The sequence below is a fragment of the Lepidochelys kempii genome, chromosome 3 (genome assembly GCF_965140285.1).
Source record: "Lepidochelys kempii isolate rLepKem1 chromosome 3, rLepKem1.hap1, whole genome shotgun sequence".
NCBI classification, from domain to species: domain Eukaryota; kingdom Metazoa; phylum Chordata; order Testudines; family Cheloniidae; genus Lepidochelys; species Lepidochelys kempii.
In genome coordinates, this window is record NC_136382.1 from 203,268,237 (window position 1) to 203,293,148 (window position 24,912).

General features: G+C 45.2%; 1 protein-coding gene across 1 annotated transcript in view; it reads left to right on the forward strand.

Moving 5' to 3' along the window:
• Positions 1-24,912, forward strand: part of HAO1 (hydroxyacid oxidase 1) — a 47,040-nt gene that overhangs the window by 10,980 nt on the left and 11,148 nt on the right. The window contains exons 2-4 of the mRNA XM_073339672.1: positions 4,375-4,526; positions 20,342-20,597; positions 24,531-24,706. Coding sequence (XP_073195773.1) covers positions 4,375-4,526; positions 20,342-20,597; positions 24,531-24,706 — 584 coding nt within the window. The remainder of the gene's footprint in view (positions 1-4,374; positions 4,527-20,341; positions 20,598-24,530; positions 24,707-24,912) is intronic.

The following is a 24,912-nucleotide window of genomic DNA, read 5'->3' on the forward strand; positions in this document are numbered from 1 at the left end:
AAGTAGAAGATGGGGTGGGGTGTGGCAAACCTTTCATAGACTTTAAGGTCAGAAGGGACCATTGTGATCATCTAGTCTGACCTCCTGCACATTGCAGGCCACAGAACCTCACTCACCCACTCCTGTAATAGACCCCTAACCTCTGGCTGAGTTACTAAAGTCCTCAACTCGTGATTTAAAGACTTCAAGGTACAGAGAATCCACCATAAAAACTGCCCGAACCATAAGGTTTTATTTTAAGTTTGCCCAAAAAAATGAGCAAAAGTTTTAGAGGGATTTACATTTTCTGCTCTGTTTTGCCCATCCCTGCTTTATAAGTGCTGGGAAAAGTGGACTTGGAGTGTCAGAGGAGACCAGTTGCAGTAAGGCAAGGAGTAAGTGTTATCTGGTGGCAGTATCATAGAATCATAGAATATCAGGATTGGAAGGGACCTCAGGAGGTCATCTAGTCCAACTCGCCTGCGCAAAGCGGGACCAATCCCCAATTTTTGCCTCAAATCCCTAAATGGCCCCCTCAAGGATTGAGCTCACAACCCTGGGTTTAGCAGACCAATGCTCAAACCACTGAGCTATCCCTCCCCCGACCCAGAACGCATAGTTCACACCAATCTTCTAGTGTCATCTCAGGCCAGAACAGAAAATGTTCCTATGGCTACATAGAGGAAATCTCTGTAAACTCTAAGTTGTAAGTGCTGGAATGGAGAGGATGATAGGGGGTGGGGGAAAGCAGTGTCCCCTTCCTTGCATCCCTCAACCCATTCTTCACCAAAACACAACAATCAGATAGGACAGGGGGAGGTCTTGATGGGAGTGGTAATTCCTTATTTAGTGGGTTGTTAGGCACAAGGCTGAGGGCCATGTCTTATGTGAATGTAACGGGCGAGAAATAGGATAGATTATATACTCTGTGGGGCAGAAGCCATCTTTTTGTTCTGTGTTTGTACGCCACCTAGCACCGTGGGGTCATGGTCCATGACTAGGGTTCCTATGCAGTACGAGAACACAAAGAATGCCAGCATAGTTAAAATCACACACTACTTCTTTAGCTCTTGCTGAGCACAATCACTTGAACAAAAGAGAAGGTAACATTTTTCTCTTCCCCGAGGAGTGCTTTCCTGGAGAAGTAGGATGGTCTCATGGGTAAGACAATGCATGGAGATGCAAGGAATCTGGGTTTAATTCCTGGCTCTGCTGCAGACCTGGAAAAGTCACTTCATCTCTCTGTGTCTCAGTTTGCCCTCTATAAAACTTGTTGGGTCTACTTAGATTGTAAGTTTCTCAGGGTAGGGACCCCCTCTTACTATGGCTTTATAATGCCTAGCACATTGGGGCATTTAGGTGGTACCCTATGAATAACAACAGAAGTAGTGCTTCAAAGGGAATCCATGACTCCCGTGCAGCACGGGTGGTTGGACTCAGCCGATAGCTGGGCAGCTTTTAATTAGTTTTCTTTAGTTAAAATTCAGGAGCCACAATCTAATAGCAAGCAGCCATCCCAGCATGTGCATTAGCAAGATACAGATGCGTGTCTTGTCACTGCATGCCAAAAGCACCCAGCCTTCCCTCCTTGTGTCTCACAATGCACTCCGGACATGCATCAGTACCTACTAATGCACACCCTCTTGTGGCTTGTCGTAATAATGGCTCGATCGTTACTGTTGTCTTTCAGACCTCAGCCTGTTGGTCACAGTAAGGGTGACTTGACAGACAGCCCAGCGTTAACGTCACCCCATGCATGTTTGTTATTTATATTGTGATATCACGGGGGGCGGAGGGGTGATAAAGGAGGGACCAGGACCCCACTGTGCTAGCTGTTTGTACAAAGACTCCCTGTCCTGAGTTGCTTACTGTCAAAGCACGACACTCGGCTTTATTGAGATGTAATACATGACTCTTCTGTTACCTGTTCTGGAATACCATTTCATGGCCCGTGGCGGGGCAACGACGACTCCCTGCTGTGGCGCCCACTGCTGGTTGTCCAGGGAATTAGCTCTTTCCAGCCCCGGAGCACCCTCTGCCAGCTCATGTCTCGCCTGCTGCTGGCCCCCGGTGTCCCTCCCGGACCCTGGTGCCCTTTACTCAGGGGTTCTGCCCACCACAGCAACCCACAATCTGGGCCTCCCCATTCATGTGAACCCCCAACGCCCTATCTCCACCTCAGTGACTACTGCCTGTCACCATCTAGCCCCCGCTCACTGGGGTAGACTGCAGCCTGTAAAGGCCACTCATCTTTGGCAAGGAGGGTTTGGATCTGCTGCCTCTGCCTATCTCTGGGCTGCCCCTCGGCAGCCTCAGTACCCTTTGTGGGTCCTTATCTCGGCCTGCAGCCTGGGGTTTTGCTAGGCTGGAACTCCCCAGCTCCCTCTGCACTTCCCCAGCACTGCTCCACCCTAGGTACCCTCCTCAGCTTCCCAGGCAGACAGGTCCTTCTCTCTCTGCAACTAGAGAGAGACTGCCTTTCCTTCTGGCCCACTGCCCTCTTATAAGGGCCAGCTGGGCCCTGATTGCACTGGCTACAGCTGTGGCTGCTTTCCCAATCAGCCCAGCTTTTCCTCTGCCACAGCCCTCTCCCAGGGCTGTTTTAAGCCCTTCAGGGCCGGAGCGGGGAAACCACCTTGCTGCAGCATCCATTTTGGAAATCTGGCCTTTATAAAGAACCAGAATGGTGTGCTCTGCAATGGTATTATTTCCAGGCATTGGAATGGAAGGGGCCCAATGCAGGGGCTGGGAGGGTCATGCGGATTCTGCCAGACTCATTCAAGGAGTAGAGTGTAATTTACCAGTCAGCCCTGCCTCAGGGGGAGTACGTAGCTGTGCGGGAGCAGACCATGCAACAAAAGGAACTTTCAATTCATTCCATCCCGCCCCACTTCCTCCAGGAAGGACGTAATCTTGCTGCTGGTACAGATCAGTAGCAGGTGACTTCCCCCTCTGCACTGGGCCATTGCTTTTAAGTGGAGAGGGTGAGGGAAACCAAGCCTGTGCCCATTTCTTTCCCACCACCCTGCTACTCAAACTTCTCCCCTTTGCCTGACAATTCAAAGAAGCATTTTACAATCCAATGTATTTACATGCCACTCCTCTCAAAATATGCATGGTGCATACCCAGTTAATTGTCACATAATCGCTCACCTGCTAGGATATTCACTGATCACCTGTCTACTCATTTGTCACTTAATGCAGCCTTTGAGCTGACAAAAATTAAACTGTCAAACTAATTCAACTACTCCATCAGAGTTATCTTGTAATTTGCATTTAAAGAGCAGCCCAGTGGAGCATGTTCTCCCCGCAAGGTCACCAGTTATGATGCAGGTAGCCCATGCCAGGGAATTAAAGGCTTACCTGGGACTCCCTTACTCCCCCTGACTGGGTGCATAGGAAGTAAGACAACCTAGCCTTAAGGAAAGACCATGGCATATTCTAGACAGCCAGTGCATAGGGAGTCAGCCACATGGGGACAAAAGTGCATGAGATCACTGACCATGTTGTACCATTTTCCGTTAAATGCTTGTTTCCACAGGGGGAAAATAATCGAGGGCAGCTGAGCTGAGCAATAATTTTTCTTGCTATCTGACATTGACAGACACCCGTTTCTGCTCGGGGATGGAGACTCATGTAGCTGTTTTGCACCGGCTGGCTGTTTTTTGAATACTGTATGAACAGATAATGTTCTAAGGCCATGGTTCTCAACCAGGGGTACACGTACCCCTGGGGATACGCAGAGGTCCTTCAGGGGGTACATCATCTCATCTAGATATTTTCCTAATTTTACAATAGGCTACATAAAAAGCATGGGTGAAGTCAGTGCAAACTAAAATTTCATATGGACAATGACTTGTTTATGCTGCTCTATACAGTATACGCTGACATGTAAGTACAATATGGATATAATATTGATTCCAATTGATTTATAATTGTATGGTAAAAGTGAGAAAGTCAGCAATTTTTCAGTAATAGTATGCTGTGACAATACTTATGTATTTTTATACCTGATTTTGTAAGCAAGTAGTTTTTAAATGAGGTGAAACTTGCGGGTACGCAAGACAAATCAGACTCCTGAAAGGGGTACAATAGTCTGGAAAGGTTGAGAGCCACTTATCTAATGCTCTTCACCTATTTCCTCCTTTTTTGATTCTTTTCCTCCCTTGCTTTCTACATTTCAGCAGCTTCACAGAAGCTTGGGATAGTAAATTAAAGCAATGTCCCTCCCTAGCTTTTAACTTACCCCTGCCTACCTTTCAAATAGCTCTCTGGGCTTCCTTCTCTTCTAGATCTTTCCTGACGATTGTCGCCATGAAAGGAAACCTGATCTCATTCATTGTGAGCTATGAATAACATAGTTAATTTTTTCTCCCCCCCTCTCTTTTATGTCAGATTGAGACTGTACCCACGGATGCTCAGGGATGTGTCTGTCATGGACCTGTCAACCGCTGTCTTAGGGCAGAAAATCAGCATGCCAATATGTGTTGGAGCAACTGCCATGCAGAGCATGGCTCATGTGGACGGAGAAGCAGCTACCGCCAGAGGTAAACCACCACAGCAGAGAAACCCCCTCGAGCAAATCAAAGAGATGAATGGAATGACATTGAGCTTGCAGCTCATGAATCTTTGCTTTGTTTCTTGCTGGTGATTCTTTTCTACAAATGGCTTTTAGTTGTTGCTGTCAGGTTTTTTTTGTTTTGTTTTTGGGGTGTTTTTTTTTTTTTTGGTTCTCCCTCAGTGTGCAACGGTGTTGAGAAATGAAATGACTCAGCGGCTGAGGCATTGGGCCTAAGTTAATAACCATTTCATAATCCATGTTTCAAAACAGCTATACATAATTACAAAAGCTGTAAGGGCATTTTGAAACCACTGATCGTTAAGCCCATGTACAAGCAGATAATAGCCTCTGCTCGGTTGAGTTGTATGCACGCCTAATCCTCTGCTAGTCTAAGTGGCATAACTCCACAATGGAGCGACACCAGTTCACACCAGCTGAAGATCTGGCTTCTGTGGAGTATAAAACTGACCCAACACCAATTGGAATACATTTTGGCACACAGGAACTTGTTCTGGATCAGGGAGAGATGGGGTAGTGACGGCAAACATTTCTCTGTTCCCAGGAGAATGACATTTTTCAAAGATTGCAGGTGCCTACATATTAATTCTGTCATGAGTGTCATAACCTGGACGCTTTGTGTGATGAGCATATCTTCCACCATGTTCTCTTTATTCTCTTTCAGCCAAGTAAGTTTTGTGCTTGGTTTGCTATTCCTAAGGGAGTCACCACAGTTATGGCCATATGGTGGTGGTGTCCTCTCTCTGGAGAAAGTGAATAAGGAATTGTTATTTACCCCTTCATATAACACAGGAACTAGAGGTCACCAGATGAAATTAATAGGTAGCAAATTTAAAACAAACAAAAATAAATTCGTCTTCACACAACGCAAGGTCAACCTGGGGAAGTTGGAACTTGTCATCGGAAGTTGTGAAGGTCAAAAGTATAACTGGGTTAAAAAAAGAATCAGATAAGTTCATGGAGGATAGGTCCATCAATGGCTATTAGGCACGATGGTCAAGGATACAAACCCATGCTCCGGGTTTCCCTAAACCTCCAACTGCCAGAAGCTGGGACTGGATGACAGGGGATGGATCCATGGTAGTTAGAAACTCCCACCTTTTGCCTTGGGATGGAGACCCCTACAACAGTCTTTGGGGAGTCAGGATTTCACCTGTAATCGCTCCATCACCATGGTCAGAACAAACTAACATCAGCAAACAGCCCACGTGCCGCTCCAGTATCACTCCCCCAGCCACCCATCGGGGCACCCCTTTCCTTTGGGCTATGGCTAGTCTTTGTGCAGTGCATTACAAGCGCACAGTGGACAGACAGACCAGCTGCTCCCTGGGCCTGTCCCCTTGCCCCAAGCTCAGACACTCTGTTGCTGTGTCCCTGCAACAGCAGCAGGTGTCCATCTGCAATGGCTCTCCACCGTTCCTTCCACAGTAACTTTCTCAAGGTTATTTCCATCGTCTAATGTGACCAAATTACATCCATTTGCATCTGTTGATTTCTGACATCAGGGTCTGTTTCTCTCCAATAGTATCTCTAACACAGCAATCCATCTTTTTTTTTTTTCATCCAGGAGATATGCAAGAGTCTTTGCCAGCACCACATTTCAAAAGCTTCAATTTTCTTCATGTCAGCAGCATTAATGTCCCATGATTCACATCCATAAATCGCTAGGGGAAAAAAATTAGGCTTTTCACCAGTTGCACCTTCATATATTCCGAGATACCACAGGTTTCCCACACTTTCTTAAAGGAGGCCATAGCTGAGCAAGCTATCCCTAGTCTTCTGATTTCTTTGGGACAGCCTCCTCGGTTGGTGTGTATGATCCCAGATAACTGAATTCGTCTACTGCTTCTGTTGAACATCATATCTTTTAAAGTTTTAATTTGATTTTTGGAGCTAACAGCTGATGGTCTGACCCACAGTCTGCACTCAAGACAGTGTTTGCTCAATGGACACTCGATCTTCAGTATTGCTATATCATTACATAGTTGATTTGGTTCTTTGGCATATGCTCTCATGTATAAATATCTAGGTTGTTGGGTGAAGATGGTGTTTGTAATAACCAAGTGAGCAGAGGAACAGAATTCAGCTAAACACCTTCATCTTTCATTCTGTGAACCCAGACCATTTCCCCCCATTACTATTTTATGAAAGCTTACAGCTCCAACTTTAGTATTCAAGTCCCTAATTACAGCAATGGTATCTTTACGCTGTGTTTTAGTAAGTGTCTCTTCAAGTTGTTCACAAAACCCATCAATCATATTGTCATCAGCTGCTGTTGTAGGGGCATAAACCTGTATACTCAACTTCTTGACAGGCTACTCTCTAAGGTGAATTGTAATGATTCTGTCACTGATTGGATTTTATCCAAGCACACACTATGATGTTTCCGCCGATGACATAAATGCATGCCCATTTTCTCAGATCCTGAATAGTACACTTGTATCCATCCATTGTCATGAAATGACCCCCTACCCTTCCAATGCAGCTCTGAGTTCCATATATTTCTGTCCTACATCTTTCCAATTCTTTGGTCACAATGGTGAGCTTCCCTTCATACAGACTCCTCAAGTTCCATGTTCCTACTCTGATGATTCATTTATGAAGGTTCAAGTCATTCTTTTCCTTGGTGCAAGGATTTAGTACAACATCATCATAACCACAGCTTGTATTGATGGCTGGAGCCTCTTCTCCAGTATAATTTGCCACACCTTCTGGTTTGGGGAGCTCACTGTCTAGTGCCACCCATGGATTACTTTACCTTTGTTCTGCTATTATAGTTCTCATGGGTGAAAGTACAGAGGGTGGTTTCCCATCGCTTTCTCTCCAGTTTGTTCTCTCCCATCTGCCATTGGTTAAATCATGATTTACCTCTTCTGCCTTCTGATGACATTTCCTTCCTTGAGGTCCTACTACCTTCCGCAAGTGCACATCCATCTGAAGGATTTGGCACTTGCTGAGGTTTGCCAAGTCACTTAACTGCTTCTCAGCACACAGCATGGACCAGCTGCAGGTGGTACCATCTACTGCCATTACACTAGCAGGCTACAAAGCCTGACCTGACCTACGGGAGGTAGGCATGGGATTTTTAGCCACCTGCCTAGCCAGCTGGGGCTTTGGGCACAGAGAGCTGGTCCTTCCCACTGTTGATACGTGGAGAGGAGAACTCCACACCCTGGTGGGTTTAGGAATTGGGAGCAGAATTTGGGCCTGGTTTTCAGGCTCAACTGGATGCTTCAGCAGTAGTTTGTGGCTAGGCAGTTACATTTATGGGAACAAGCCTAAAATATTCTCTTGTATGTTTTAAGGATGAGGGGATGAACTTATCAGTTCAGTGTGGCCAAGGTCTCATTTTTAAATTGTTTTTACTTGTGTTGCCCTTTGGAGCACTTTAGCATTTAGCCATGCACTTCCCATTACAGTAAAAGGGAATTAAAACATGCATAACTCTGGAGATGTACCTGTTGTTTCTTCCCTGCCCTCCATACACTCACACAATCCCGTCTGCTCACAACACCTTGCTCAGCTATAACAGAATTATTTTAGAATTAGGGGCTAGATCCTCAGCTGGTGTCTATCGGCATAGCTCCACTGGAGGAGCCGTCAAAGGTCTATCCCATTGTTCTTAGCACTACGTATTAGCAACAATTCCTTTTCTGGCTCCAGTTCCTGAAAAAGTCAGCCAGGTAAGATGAGTATTGTGGGAAAGGAATTGCCACCTGAGCCAGTTCTGCAGCGGGTGTAAATCAGCGTAGCTCTGCTGGAGTCCATGGAGCTGCACCAGTTTCCTGGTCTACCATTTTTATTTCTTCTCTTCCTTCCAGACATAGGCACGCTCTGAGGCACAGAATGAACGGTGGCATGCTCACTGCCATCATTATATCTCGGTAAAAGAGAGAAGGGACAAATCATGAAGCAATTATATTCTTTGGAACCAAATGAATCCCATTTCAACCATGACATGGGCCAATGGCTGCAAACGTCGGGGATGTAATGCCAGGCACTAATTTAATGTGTAGGGTCTTAAATCAAAGTGGCCTTCAAAGCTACTGAGCACATGCGTCTCCATCTGGCTTCAGATGAGAACCGTGTACAGCCAGCACCTTTGAAGAGCAGGTCACTTTGATTTACTTGCCTCTATTTAGGCACCCAGTTGTGAAAAATTTGGCCTTTCATTTAGAAACATTCTTCTTTAAAAGAACATCTGTGGGGGCCACTTGCAACCTGATGGCGCTTCAGGGTAACAATGGTTTGTGGCAGAGATAAACATGGAAAAGTGCCATCAGCTTAAATACATGGCAAGCAAACAGGAGCAAATGACAGGTGTTTGCATTGTCGGAGCTACAAAGTGCAGATGGTTGTATGGAAGCCCTGCAGAACTCCTTGAGATTTTGGCAGATTCTCACTGGGTGTCAATCATCTATGGATCAATTTTGCTTCTATTTTGCACCCTTTTCTCTGACCCTTTGTCTGTTTTTCTTTTGTAAACTTCCTGGGACAAAGACTATGACTTTCGAGGTGTCTGCACATCATCACATGCTTTTTGGAATCAACTGTAATATAAATAATCATAGAATCATAGAATATCAGGGTTGGAAGGGACCTCAGGAGGTCATCTAGTCCAACCCCCTGCTCAAAGCAGGACCAATCCCCAATAATGCTTTATAGATTCAGAGATTTTAAGGTCAGAAGGGAACATTCTGATCATCTAGTCTGACTCCTCATATAAAACAAGCCAAAGAACCTCACCCATTAAGATCTGCCCCAAACCCATGACTTCTGCTTGGGCCATAGCATGTCTTTTAGAAAGACACCCAGTCTTGACTTGGACTCCGAGTGATGGGGGAGTCCAGCATGTCCCTTGTGTGCCCGATTTCTAGTCTGAATGTCTCTCGCTTCAGGTTCCAACCACTGTATCTTGCTATGCCTTCATTTGCTAGACTAAAAAGCCCTCCACTGCCAGAAGTCTCTTCCCCATATAGGTACTTACAGAGCTGGAGCAAATCACCTCTTAACCTGCTCCTCAATAAATTATATGGATTGAGCTAATGTAGTCTTTCACTATAAGGCATGTTTTCCAGGCCTCTAGTCATTCTAGTTATCACTCATGATACCTTGAGCTGGCTGAATGATTCATAACAAATAATTAATTAAAGGCATTTTGCCTCCTTTTTGTTTGTTGGGAACTGGCTGCAAACCGATCACAATTTCATAAGAACGGTGATAGTGCATCAGACCAATAGGTCCATCTAGCCCAGTATTCTGTCTTCCGACAGTGGCCAATAGCAGATGCTTCAGAGGGAATGAACAGGACCGGCAATCGTTGAGTGTGATCCATCCCCTGTCATTCACTCCCAGCTTCTGGCAAACAGAGGCTAAGGACACTCAGACCATGAGGTTACATCCCCGACCATCTTGGCTCATAGCCATTGATGGACCTATCCTCCACCAACTTATCTAATTCTTTTTTTTGAACCCTGTTATAGTTTTGGCCTTCACAACATCCCCAGGTAATTTCCTCAGATTTGTTATTCAAAATTATCCTCCCAACACATTCTATGAATGATTTTTTGGCTGATAGCTTGTTGCAAGCAGCTTACAAGGGGAGTCATGGATATTCATCCTTTAAGTCGTTTTCATTTTACATGCCAGTCATGTGGTATTGTTTCTGTTCCCTGACTGGAGGAGCATAATCCTCAGAATCAGGTTTCTGGTGAATTTATTTATTGTGAATTCAGTGTTTACTTGGGCCCACATGTTCTGCAATAGCCACTGACAATCAGCTGCTGCTGGGATCGTTCCTCCTGGTAAAGTCCTTTGCTAGAATACTTGCACACAGAAGGGTAGGTGAAAGCAGTCAATGCAACAATTCAGTGCAGATAAGTCTGTAAAAATGCAAACACCGATTAATGGATTGTCTCCCCGGTATTACGCCTCCTCTACTGGCAGTCGTGGGTCTGTTTATGCGCAGCTACGAGAATCCACGCCTTTGTCGGTAGGACTTCCGGACGCTTCCCCATTAAGGTGCTACCTGCTGAAGAAATTTAACCCTTCAAGCACATATTAACATTTCACATTTATATTGTGGTCGTGCCAAGGAGTCAGCCAAGCTGGGGCCCCATTGTACAAATATATAGTAAATGATGGTCTCCGCTCCAAAGAGCTTACAGTCTACAAGGCTGTAATATAGAGCTAAAGTCCAGGGTCATTAACCAGTATTCAGTGTCCAGCTTGGAGCTACTTCTTACTCCTTCTTACTTCTTACTCCTACTTCTTACTCTAGCTCAGCCTAACCCTATGGACTTACAGAGAGCACCAGGTGTGCATCTCAGAGGCCGTGCAATAACTGTTCATGAAAGAGGACCAGCCAGTACCTTTAAGTTTTTGTAATGTGAAAATAATGAACGAGGCTATAAACAAGGGATAACAAGGTAAAATACCAGCACCGTGTGGGCAAGGTGCATGCATAAACTATACATTTAGCTACATCTCCCATGCTAGAATCCGAAAAATGCCAGTGACTGTTCCTTATGAAGGGGCAACTTTGAGTCTGGTTCTGTTCCTACTGGAGGATTGAGTTCTATATGAAAAAAGTGGTTAGAGGCACTGCACACAGGGTCTGCTGAGGTGAATTGCAGCGCAGCTCCCCCCAGCGTTCCAGGCCTCGGTCAATCGTAGCCTTTCTATTCAGACTAGCCTTCATCGCTCTTTAACCGTCAGGCTGAATCAGAAACTCTGTAAGAGCAAGTTGCTTTGATGAAGATTTATAGCAGGTTTAAAGATGTATTGCTTCTTGGGAGATTTATTCGTGAGTTAATGGCTTTTGATATATCTCTATAGTTATACAGATGTGTTCCACATGATGGAGCTCTAATACCTTTAATAGATCGTAGTGATTAGAGACCAGGGCTTCCCGCACCGTCCGTTTTCTTAGAAATGGCTGGTCAGCTGAAAACATGTTTCGATATTTTTGGCCTCGGTTACAATGATAGGACATTACTGAGGAAACTGCGACCCATAATGCTGTTAAATGCAACCATGGTAACGCCGTGTTATGGCTGAGATTTAAAATGCACAAAATTCAGGACATTCCATAGTTGATTACCACAGAGCCCAGGACCGACTCGCTTTTAAGGCATACATTAACTGGCATATACAGCACAGCGATACAAACTACTATCCGCAAGGGTTGCGTTGTGGTAGTCTGATGTACCTTCATTTTGGAATGCCCTGACTTTTGCGCACCTGAAATTTTCAAGCTTAACAGATGATCTGATGTTTAACTGTCCTGAGTTTTAAATCAGAAAAGGAAAAAGCATGATACTTACTCCTTTAAGTGCTTTGAGATCTAGTGATGAAAAGTGCTATATAAAAGCTAGTTATTAGTGATTTTGTGGTGAAATAAGCCTCTACCCCTGTGGAAGCCTGTGCAGTATCCCCTTTAACTACAGAAACACACACAGGCGATCGCCAGTTGGTGTAAATCAACATGGCTTCAATGAAGCTACAGCGATTTACACCAGGTGAGGATCTGGGCCAGTCCCTTGGAAGATGCAACACTCTGTAACCTTGCAGTCTCTGTAAGATATACAGAAAAAATAGATGTCATATTCCTCTCCTATTGTGAGAACGTACCCTTTCTAGCAGGAGAATGGCTGTTGTGAGGGGTCTCAGGAACCACCCACCTGCATGGGGCTCTCGACCGGAAGAAGGATGTCCTGTTAGTTCCTTGGAGAAGCTGTTGCCTGGGGACTAAGGATGCCCTGATTTGAATCTCAGTGAGGGATGTGGGAGGAGTGTTGGTCAGGTTGCAGGCACAATAAATCCAGCTTTGAGATGTAGCAACTCTCCTAATTAATACATCTACTTTGGGTGGCTGGCTACCATTCAGCGGGCACACCATCATCGGGATGGGAGTCCAAGAGACAGCATGATGCTGACTTTCCAACCCAACAGGTTGTATGGTTTGTAGAATGGGCTGTCTTTGCCCGCCTCTTTGTTTTTCAAAAGCATAGTTACTACGTCTGATTTGCTCATTGAGTTCCACTATACAGAGCATCAGCCTGAGACGGGGGGGTAAGTCATCTCCCCGTGATTCTGACTACTGCTAGATAATGAACCGCTCCTCACCCCACCAGCTCAGCTGGACAGGTATGTGAGGTAGGGACGAGCCAAGGTTCCACCCGTGCTCATCTCTTTCTGCCCACCTGCATGAGGTGTTGATGAGCCAATCGTGCAGCATTTCTTTTTCTCCCCCTGCATCTGCTGTGCACAGGCAGGGGGCGATGAGTTGCTTATACCTGCTTAGGCTCCTTGGGGGGTCACTTATGGCTGGGCTATCATCTGGCACTTAAAAAACAAACCAGCTAGAAACCAGGGTCAAAGTTTCCCCCCTGCACTCTCCTATTTCGTAGGGAAGCAGGGGGGATGTATTCCTTAAGCATTTGTAGAGAGAACAGATCTTACACTGCTTTTGTGTGTGAGACTTCTCCTAAGTACTTTTAGTCTACTGCAACTGGCAGATCTGGGTGCCGAATTCCCCGTTAGGTCACCGCTCTTCAGCCGTACTTCTGGAAAATCTCAATGGAGTCATTTTCATTTGTTCAACAAACAATGTCAACACTGGCAAAAATGGCTGGTCTGAGCTAATCACAGCCCCTGCAGCAAACAGAACCATGGGAGAGGCTGACGCAGCCCGTGGCCTTCAGGGTGCACATTTGTGGAAATGCTCCGGAATGACCGCTCTGTTTTTTTTTAGATCAACAGAAACCATTTTATACTTCATCATGGCATATTTTCCCCACTCCACAACGACTTCCTGCAAAGATGACAAAATTCATTTTGTCAACAAAATTATTTTAGGCAGAGCTGGCGCAGAGTATTTTGTTGAGCAAGTCATTGCAGGGACCAACCGTGTTTCGTCAAGCAAATAACTTTAGGCACTTCAAACAACTTGGAAAACGTGGGTGTTTCTCTCCATAAATACTGCCAAGTTCTAAAGGCATCATGCTGAACCAACATAATGCATTATCCTGTGACCTAGAGATGATATCTTTAGTGATGGATTTGGGTCTGACTGGCAATTCAGGTTGCCCTTTCCAAAGGATCCCCCAAGACTGGAAATGATGGGAGAACCTCCCTGCGAGAAACAAAGAAAATTAGTCAACCTCCCAAGAAACATACAAGGCAATGAACAACCTGAGTCACAATATGTAAGCCAAACCCCAGGGAACCTTAAACATGCTTTCCCAAGGGGTCTTAACCTAGAGGTCCTGACCAACCTATCTTGCCCATTCTGTTAAATGGGAGTGGGATCCCAGCTAGATCCTGTCTAGGTGGGAGGAGGAACCTGGGAAGGTGGGCTGCTAGTATGAAAAGGGTTAAGAAATGCTGTGTTACCTCTCACCATGCTCCTTGGTGGGGTTTTGGCCCCACTTCTTGGTTGATCTGGGCTCATTAAGCTTTAATCGGTCCCTTTATCCCATTTTTAAAATTGAATTCCCCAGCAGAATCACAATTGATTATTATTTATCATTTATGTTGTGGTAGTGTCCCAAGGCCTCTCGCAGGCCTCAATTGGATCGGAACCCCTTTGTGCTAGGCAAAAACATACAGGGCTCTGCCCTACAGAATTTACAGTCTGAAATTTACAGTCTGAACCTGAAAAGACCTTCATGCATGCCCAACTTTAGGCAATTTGAGTAGCCCATTTGACTTTAATGGGAGTAATCAACATGTATTTAGTTAAAGACATGTCAACCAGAGTAGGATTGAGGCCTAAAAGACAAGAAGTAAAAGGTAAATGAAAAACAAGAGTGGGTGGGCAGGATAGCAAAATTAATCTGATGTGTAAGCTCTGTCCAAAAGTCTCTTGTTAGTACAAGAGTGTCCCAAGTTATTGTGGATCCAGGAATAGTTTGCATAACTAAGCAAATAAAAGCACATTCTGAAATTTAAGGGTAAAATATGGTTGCTGGAGTAGCTAGTTTCATCCATCATAAAACTGTTGCTAAAATAAAATACTGGAATGGGGTGCATATTTCCAGCAACAGCTAGATTATCAAACCTGACGGGACCATTGCGATCATCTGGTCTGACCAGTTGACACAGGCCAATATGCATGTGCGATGGGGTGGACAAGCCCCACACTGGGGAGGTAAAGGTTAAAGAGCAGCTCGGGGCCCAGAAAGCCCTGCCCAGCCACCCCGCTGGCCAGGCTCACAGTGGAGGCTGAGCTCAAAAGGGAGCAGCTCAGCTCAGTCAGGGCAGATGGAGCAGGGGAGCCGTTGTGTGGTGCAGGGTCCTACCAAGAATCCGCAAAGGCCCTACGCGGCTGGGCCCTGGCCTCACTGCCAAGGCGCCCCAGGCCTTTGATGATGACAAGATGTGACTGAGAGAGAAAGGCCCTTTGGAGCACAGAGAGGGAGGACTCCAGGAGGGACTCAGAGGCGAACCGGGGATGCTAACAGAGGAACAGAAGCAGGAGTAGGAAGTGGCTCAGGGAGCAGGCATAAGGGCACCCACGCCCTTGGCCGCACATTTCGAATTATTGTTTCATTGGGTCCTGGGTTGGAACCTGGTGGATCAGGGAGGGCCCAAGTTCCCCTAGACTGTAGACTCCAGCCATTGACTTTTCCATATATAGTTCAGATGAGGCTGAAATTTTGTGAGAATTTGGCTCTGTTTAATCCAATTTGGCACTATTAAGCCCGGATTCAACTTTGAACTCAAACCCTAACCTAAACCTAATCTGGATCCAGATGTAAACACAGTCTTTCCAATTCATTTCCATATATATAGTTGAACTGAAATATTTATTAAAAATATCCACGATCTTTTACTATTAACAGAATATACATGAATGTAAATAGGGTAGATTATGTTCATTTACTCATTTGCGGTTACACTTACGTCACCAGGGTTACAGAGGTATAACGAAGGGCATGTCTATATGGTAGGATAATGCGCTTTATGGGGCGGGGGTGATTTCTAAAGTTGCACGTTAATTGGCCCATGTAGACTCTGCTGGTGTTCCAGCTCCCCTTGTGGTCAGTTCCCAAGTGCACTTTAATGCACAGTGGGGTCGCATCTTACGCGCGGGTTAGGTTCTAAAGTCAGCGCGTAAGGCGAAAATCGTGTATAGTCAAAATTACCCTTGAAAATCCTTTAAATCGCCCATACAGTACAGTATACTGTACATGGTTTTGTGTATACTGTACAACCCCTTACAGTAATATGTATAATGTATACAGTAATGTACAATATATAATAGACAATTTTTTTTTATTTTTAATTAAAGGGATTAATTACAGGGGGTCGTCAGGGCTTGATGTCAGTCCAGGAGACGGAGGTGACTGAGAGCTTGGGTGACGGAGAGCGAGTCGTAGATGAAGTGGTTGGCTCTGGTTCAGCTCAAGAAGTTGATTGCATAGGCTTATCTGCTGCTGGTTGTTTTAACTTGAAAAACATGGTGATCGGCAACTGTCGCTGTTGTCTCTTGAGCTGCTCAAACATTTCTTGATACAGTCTCAAATCGTCTGTAATACTACGTGTGATTTTGAGGCTTCGTTCCATAGAGGGATCGTATTCAGAAATTAAATCATTCAAGTGTTTCGCTGCTTGGAACACTGCAGCAAATTTATGAAGATTCCAACTTGCTGGCTCTTCCTGTTCGTCGTCGTCATCTTCATCTTCTGTAGACGATTTTATCATTTCCTCTAACTCTTCGTTAGTCAATGTTTCTCTATGGCTCTCAATTAATTCTTCAATTTCTTCCTCAAGGATGTTGACGAAGCCATCACCACACACTTGCCTGGCCACCTGAACAATGTGTTTCACTTCTTTGTCAATGGTTGGGGAAACCCTTAAAATCATTCACACATTCTTTCCATGGGTTTCGCCAACATGCATTGACTGTTTCAGGCTTGATTGCATCCATTGCCTGTTTAATATAAGTGATGCAATTGCCAATGTTGAAGGACTTCCAGCACTCCATCACATTAAGATTGGGATCAGCATCCATAGTGCTACGTATCCGTGAGACGTAAGCCTTGTGTACGTGGCCTTGAAACAGCGAATCACGCCTTGGTCGAGAGGTTGGAGGATGGAGGTGGTATTGTGGGGGAGAAGGACGACTTCAACATCGTTATGCACAAACCGGAGTGCCGCAGGGTGGCCAGGAGCATTTTCTACGATCAGTAACACTTCAAAGTCAAGTCCTTTCTCTTCGAGGTATCGCTTGACTTCCGGAATGAAACACTTGTGGAACCAATCCAGACATAATGCTGCCATCACCAAAGCCTTTTTATTTGATTGCCAGATCACAGGCATGAGACCTTTTTTCTTGCCTTTTAGGGCATGGGGAATTCCAGCCCTGTAGAACAAGCCCGGCTTTATTAAATGCCCAGCCGCATTGCCACAAAACAGTCACATGGTCTGTAGCTGCTTTGAAGCCAGGGGCTTGTCTTTCTGATTTTGAAATGTAAGTGCGGTTGGGCATTTTTTTTCCAGAAGAGCCCAGTCTCATCAGCATTAAAAACTTGTTAGGGAAGATAGCCCTTTTCTTCTGTGATTTTCTTTAATTGTTCGGGGTAGGCTTTTGCTGACTCTTCATTGGGAGATGCAGCTTCACCAGTAGTCTGCACATTTTTGAGGTTGAAGCAGTTCCTAAAACTGTTAAGCCAACCTTGGCTGGCTTTGAATTCCTTCTCAGCAGGAGGCTGTCCCCCTTCGGCAGGAGGTTTGAACAGCGCGTAGAGGCTAAGAGCCTTTTCCCGCAACGTGTTGCCATCGATAGGCACACATTTACGGTTCATGTCTTCCAGCCATAAGTTTAATGCCTTTTCAGTCTTCACTAAAGTCTTACCACGCACCTGGCTCGTCACCTTAACAGTTATTGGAGCACTCGATGCCACAGCTTGACGAATTTCTCTCTCTCGAATCTTGATGGTACGGATGCTAGATCTGTTGCGGCCATATTTACGCGCCACGTTGGAGACCGACATACCGTCTGTCAATAAGTCCAACACAGCCAGTTTTTCCTCCGGTGTTGGAACAGATTGCTGTTTCTTCGGTTGAGCACCAGATGAAGTAGTTGGCTTGCGTTTAGGGGCCATGCTGTACGAAAAATACGTATCTTTAAAGACTAGAATCACACTCAGCGTGGCGAGATGCTCACACTATGAGAGGCACGTGGGAACTGAGACCGATTGAGGGAACAGTAGATTCACGTCTCCCATCTCACGCTCACTGAGTGGAATGGTGGGTGGAATCGCCCACACTATTTACAGGTCTTTTTTTTTTTTTTTTGCCGAGCGCATATAGTTGAATTCGCGTAAATAAAATGCACATATGATGCGACTCACCTGTAGTATTGTTTCAAGCAGCATTAATTAAAGCATGCTAGCAGAGTCTATATGGTCCAATTAATATGCAACACGTTAATGAGCTTGAGAAATCATACCCCCATAGAGCACATTACCCCACCGTGTAGACAAGCCCTAACAGAAAATAAATAACTATCTAAACACATCTGAATGCAAAATATTTACATTCTCTGCCATTATTAGATTTCAGGTCTGCTGTAGCTGAGTTACCAACATTTACAGGCCATGATTTCACAAAACACTTATAGCGGGATATAGAAAGTCACCTAAGTGACTAAGGTGCCTAACTCCCATTGATCTCAGTTGAGTCTGCACCTTGATGTCTTTACCTCAAAATTTGAGGACTTTGTTAACTCAGCCTGAGGTTATGGGCCTATTACAGGAATAGGTGGGTGTGGCAGTTTAGCCTGAAATTTGCAGAAGGTCAGGTTAGATTATCATGATGGTCCCTTAAAGTCTGTGTATTTATGACCCTAGCCTGCTTAGGCACTGTTGATTATGACACTTTTAAGCAATTAAATTTAAGCATGAGTACAGTCCCATTCATGGCAAATTAACGCGTGTGCTTCAGTTCTTTGCTAGATCTGAGCCAAAAGTGAGTTCTACCGTGAAAAGCTGATGATTTCTGAGAGATTCCATCATGATTTGGTTAGCTCATGAGTAAAAAGATTTTTCTTTGAATTGCCAGTCACGTGAAATCAAGCGAGGACTTTAAATCAATCTGGATTCTTTCTTACACATTGGGCCAAATCATGGCTCAATTTAGACATTATGAAAGTGTTGCACAGATGTTTCTTTTCACAAATATTGTCATTAAGTTTTTTGGTAGGAATATTTGTTGACATGGTGAGTTTCAAGGTCATATTGTGGAATATTTGCTGAAAGCGAATTTCAAATATGAGAGGATTCATACCAGACGCCGAACTGTTAAAATGATTCTCATCTAATCAGGTGACAGAAATGTACTGTGTTACTTGCATGTCCCACCAAATCAGCTTGAGTTTTGAATATTTTCAAGGAATTGCTTTGTGAACCACCTGTCATTGAGACCAAGAATTATTCAGCACGTAATTCTGGGCAATGGAGCCATTGGCAGAAGTCGTTATCCAGTTGCTGCTAATTTGTGAAAAAAATGAGAGGCAAAGTTTTTCAAATAATTAATGATTTGCACTTTATAATTTTCTGGGCAGGCCAGGGAGTAAAAATGTTGTCTATCATTTCTCTCACTGGGACAGTGCAAATGCAAGAGACCCATCTGCTGCTGTTCACTTTATACGGTTGTCCTTCTACTGAGTTAAGCCAAAGGAGAATATAAATAAAAACAAATGCTTAGTAGATTCTAATGCATCATAAACGCCTGTCTGATATCTATATTTATCCTGCTTCACGGATTCTGTAATTTACGCTTCCCTCTGCTTGTGCTTCATGGAGTAGCAAAACTTGCAAGATAGAAGACCAAAGCATGCTTGTTTCACCGATTGAAGGCTGCCTAGTGTTTGTGGGAGGGTGTAACCAATTTGTTTGAATAAACTGTTCATAAGATGGCACTTTGAGAGATTTGTAATCCTTATTTAATCAAACGTCGCCATAAAGACCACTTTTTAGGGCCTGGAAAGTATGGAGATGAGGTTTTTGGACAGAGGTCCATTTACATGAAAAATATGTATACTGTGGTGCACCAAGAAAAAAGCAGGCTCTATCTGATATTTTAGAGCTTTACGGTGGGTTTCCCTCTATTTTACATTGTGATAGATTGCCCTGTTAGAGTCATAAAATGTGATTGTGCGAGGTTAGTTGGTTTGTCAAGCACCCTGGGGTGGAAATCCCCTCTGAGCAGACAGCTAGAACACATCCTGGGCACCACTGAACCCCTGTGTGGAGCTTTTAAATGATGCATAACTCTATAGCTAACTTTCTGCACAGGAGGGGGTTTTCACCCACAAGATATTTAAATTCTAGGAGGAAAAAGCTCAAGAAGCAATGTGGTCTAATAGACCGGGAACTAGATTGGGAGGCAGGAGACCTAGGTTGTATTCCCAGCTCTGCCACTGACCTGTTGTTTGGTCTTGGGCAAGTCACCTCTCTTTTACCTCCTACTCTTTGTGTGCCCACTTTCAGGGTATATCTTCACTGCAGGAAAAAAGGTGTGTTCTGAGCCCGAGTGAGCTAATTTGTGTGACAACAGCAGTGGAGACATGGCTACTCTGCCTTTAACTTGGGTTAGGTGCTTTGAGTCCCGCTCCAGACTTCCCTACAAACTTTAACTTGAGCTGCTAACCTGTACTGGAAGCAGAGACGCCGTGTCTTCACTGCTGTTTTAACCTGGTGACTCCTGCCAAGTAGCCAGCTCTAAAAGGGTCCAACACTTAGAACAGGCACTAATCTAACTTCTGCTCCTCAGCTTGCAGGTCACTGGGGACAGGGATGATGCTCAGCTCCTGGGCCACCTCCACCATCGAAGAAGTTGCCCAGGCGGCTCCTGATGGCCTTCACTGGCTGCAGCTTTATATCTACAAGGACCGGGAGGTCACCAGGTCGCTCGTGCAGCGTGCTGAGAGAGCAGGCTACAAAGGAATCTTCGTGACGGTGGACACGCCGCTCCTTGGCAAGCGCTTTGACGACGTACGCAACAAATTCCAGCTCCCCCCGCACCTCAGGTACTTACCAGCCTGCTGCTTTGGAAAGCCCATTTTCAGCTAGGACATATGCACCTGTTGCTGCTGCTCCTGCAGTGTTGTATGTCGTTTTGGGTTGTTCCCTTCGGGGCGGGTGGGGGGCAGGTTCTTCCAGGTTAGGTGCATCACATTTTCCTTTATGACTCAGGAGCTGAGCAAGCTTCCTCTGTCGTGCTCACCCCTGCCACCTCTAGGAGCGTACTTGAGACCAACACTTTCGTGTCAGTGGAAGTATTACAAGCGGTGGGGAGGGGGGAAGGGGAACTCCTCCTGATTAAAAACAAACCAATCTGGATCTTGCAGTGTAATGAGTTGGACTGGAGAAAGAGGATCCAGTTTCAGGAGGCACCTTGTTCCGTGTGCCACCAGGGGATCTGCGGAACCCACGCTGAGTCAGGTTGCTGGCTCTCATCACATAACACTAGTAGCTCAGCGCACATAGCGAAGATCTGTTTCCTACAACTCTTCCTGTTTGCTGCGTCACTTACTGCTAATGAAACAAGTCTTACCTGTGAGCCTCTGCGTGGTCAGACTGAGTAGAACATTTCTGAAACAGTTTGTCATCAAGGTAATTCCACAACTTGGGGAAAATCTGCTTTTTTCATTGAATTAACCCTGTAAAACCTTCTAAAGCCAGAGAATTATTTTAAACACTGAAATAGCATAATTCAAATGGAAAACACACCAAGACTTCCATGTAGCTTTTTGTTTCAGAGCCATAGGTGAAATTCTCCAGGATGATGCTTTTGTCAAGTTATCAGATAACTTTTTCTTGGCTTCAGACTTTCAACAAAGTTTCAGAGTAACAACAAGGTGCCATTGTGCACAGAAATGTATGTAAGACAACATTCATTCAAGCGTTGATCTGCATTTCAGAGTCCAAGAAAAACAACAGTTATTGCTAAAATCGGCTCCATGGTTCTGTTTTTTCCTATCCACCCCACAAACCAAGTGCTGGAAAGCTGGATCTTACTTGGAGAGGGGAGGGAGGACGCAGACTGTTCCCTTCTCATTTTCTTCTAATGCTACTATTAGAGTGGCACAATAAAAGCCTAAAACCAGGTGAAATTCAGCCAGTTTTAGGTACGGACAGAGAAGTGAAACCAGCTGGTTTCATGTGAAAATTGCTTGGTTCTTAGAACTGTTCATTGAAATGCAAAATGAAACTTCCTGCTGTCAGAGAATGGGCCCAGTTTCTGAAAAGGCAGAGTTGTTTGGTAGATAGGGCATTCGAGTGGGCCACAGAAGAGCTTGGTTCTATTGCTGGCTTTGCCACTGGGTGACTTGGGTAAGTCTCTTGTCTATTAAGACAATGAGCATTTTGGAGCAGCGCCTATCTCGTACTAGGTGTATATACAGCCCCTAGCACAGCAGGGACCGCTTAGCATCTCTGGGTGTTACCATAATCCAAATAACAGTATACGTTCTGGTATGGAGTGCCATGGATTTCTTTTGTGTTTCACAAGGAAACTAGAATCAACTGATTCAATGTCATGCTTGTTGGACAAATGAAATGATGAATCTTCACAAGGCTTTGCAAGGCTTAAGGATTGTGAAACCTCCTATACCCATATGCAAGCCATAGAGCTTAACAAAACCCAATGTGATTTCCCCCCCACCATTTTGGAATGCTAAACTGTACAATACTGTTCAGCCACTAGGTGGCACCATGTGCAACATCCCTTACTTGAGTTAGTGTACCATAAGCAGGAGTGCATTAAAGGATGGTTATGAAATACACACCTCTGGTATATCTCTCAGTGTCAGAAGCTTTGTAGCCGGTCCATATCTGGTATAAGAGCCTGATCTGCTAGTAGTAGCCCTGCAACCTACTGCGTACAAGAAATATGTGACACACCCCTCTTCATCTTACTTAAAAAAAAACAGTGGAAGCTTCATTTGCTCAAACTTTCCAAAAATATTCACCTTCAGGCAGTGACCACGCAAGGAAAATTTCAGTCCAAAAGATATTCATGTTTTTGTAGCCATGCTGGTCGCAGGATACTACAGAGACAAGTTCGGCGTAGTGTTATTTTTTTATTGGACCTACTTCTGGAGAGGGGAGGAGTTAGTCCAATAAAAAAATAATTACCTCAGTCCCAAAGGTAAACATTTCAGAAAGTTATGTACAACTGTAAAAAGGGGTGTTTGAATGGAAACTGTTAAGCAACCTTCATTGTTAGCAATTGCTGCCACTCCCACTATAATGCTAATGAAGCCTTTGTGAGCTCATCTGATGAGCCAGCCTATGAAGATTGCACTGGGGAAATTCCCCTTAATATCCCTCTTGCTTCAAGCTAACTCTTGAAATGTAAGTGGGTTAACTAAAGCTTGGTCCTCAACTAAAACTTAGGCTATGTCTGCACTTCAGACCTTACAGTGGCACAGCTGTACGATCTCCCTCTATGCCGGTGGGAGAGAGCTATCCCCCGACATAATTAAACCACCCCCAACAAGTGGTGGTAGCGATGTCGGCAGGAGAGCATCTACCACCGACATAGCACTGTCCACACTGGCCCTTTTGTCGGTGAAACTTATGTCGGTCAGGGGTGTTTTTTTCACACCCCTGGCCGACGTATGTATGGCCAATTTTTTTTCGTTGATATCGAATACTACGTTAAATGCTAGGATATGTGCCTTTGCTAACTGTGTATGATGGGGTGTATCTGAGGTCCCCTCCTGGAGGTCTTGCTGTCCTACCACACCGTGTCCCAGAAAAGGAGCAGTGGAGGTGACTCCTCCAGGCTTCCTAGAGTGGCTGCATGGAAGCGGCCAATTAGAGAGAGGCTGCAGGGGTAGTCAATCAGAGCCCATCAGGCTACTATAAAAATCAGCTGCTGGACAGATCAGACCAGTTGCTGGCTGGAGCCTGAGGAGCAAAGAAAATGCTCCTGGCTGCATTTTTCAGGTTGCAGCAGTTCCAGGACTGGACAGAGCACTGCCAGCAGGGACCAGGGGAGGAAGGAAGGTGCTCCTGCTGACTGCAGGGGCTCAAGCAAGACTTTATCCCTGAGCTAAGGGTGAAGGTACAGGTGAAGGGACAGTGGGAAAGTGGCCCAGGGAACACTAGCCACAGAATTAAAAGGGATGCAGCAGGTGGCTACTCTTTATAGGGTCCCTGGGTTGGGACTCAGAGTAGTGGGTGAGCCCAGCAGCAGGTACCCCCCCCCCCACCAGCCACAGGTGGAGTGGCCAAAGCCCTGGAGAAGGGGAATTTACACAGGCCCCAGGGAGCTGGCTGAAGACCCCAAAGAGGGTCAGCATTTGTGGACTTTGATAACCCCCTGGAAGGGGACTGAACTAGTGGCTTAGCTGAAGAGCCGGGGCCAGTGAGCCTTGCTACCAAGCGAAGAGTCTCCAGGGAGGGAGTCCTGGGGGCACTGCTCTATAACAGAGCAGGGAGTAATGAAAACTAGCCCAGAATCGGCTGAGAGACAGTTGAGAACCAAGCCCAGAGGTAGGGCGAAAGAGACCAACGGAGGGTACTGGGTTAGGCCTAGGTTAGGTTGGACTGATTAAGGACTGAGCCCAGGGACAGGGCTACAGATAAAGACATAGCTAACGGCACTGTGAGAGGCCCTGTTAGACTGTGTACCCCAGAAGGGGTTGACTTGTGTTGCACACCTACAGACAGTGTGTGACTCGGCCGGAGGGCTGAATCACTGAAAACCTGCTTGAGAAGTTAACAGCCCAACAGGTGGTCACTGCAAGTGATGCAGCTAGAGAGAGAGGAGGATAGGAGGCACTCACGGGAGGTGACGGCCCCATCACACTGTGCAATATGAGGCCCCGATCCTGCCATAAGATCTGTACCAGTGAAGGGATCTGCTGGCATGGAACTCATTGCAGGGCGAATATGGGTTTTTAAATGTTTTTTTTTCAGTGTCATTTTCTTTTGTCTCTGTGTAATGTTAGAATGAAAAATTTCGACACCAACGATTTGGCATTTTCCTCCGAGAAAGGCTACGGTGAAAATAGCGGACTGGCTGTTTATGTAGCCCAAGCAATCGATCCGTCCATCAAGTGGGAGGATATTACATGGCTCAGAGGACTGACATCTCTGCCGATAGTCACTAAAGGAATTCTCCGAGGTTTGTAGCAGTGAAGGTTCAGCAACAGGTTCTCGTGAGGCTTCTTTTATTTAAATCAACCGCTGATAGAAAGAAACACTTTTATGTTGCTTTATTGGCACAGATTTTTCTGTAGGACTAAATGGCAAGAATGTGTGCATAGAATAGATATAGAGTGTACCTGATTTTCCTTTACCTTTCAAAAAATATTCTTATAACATAGGCCA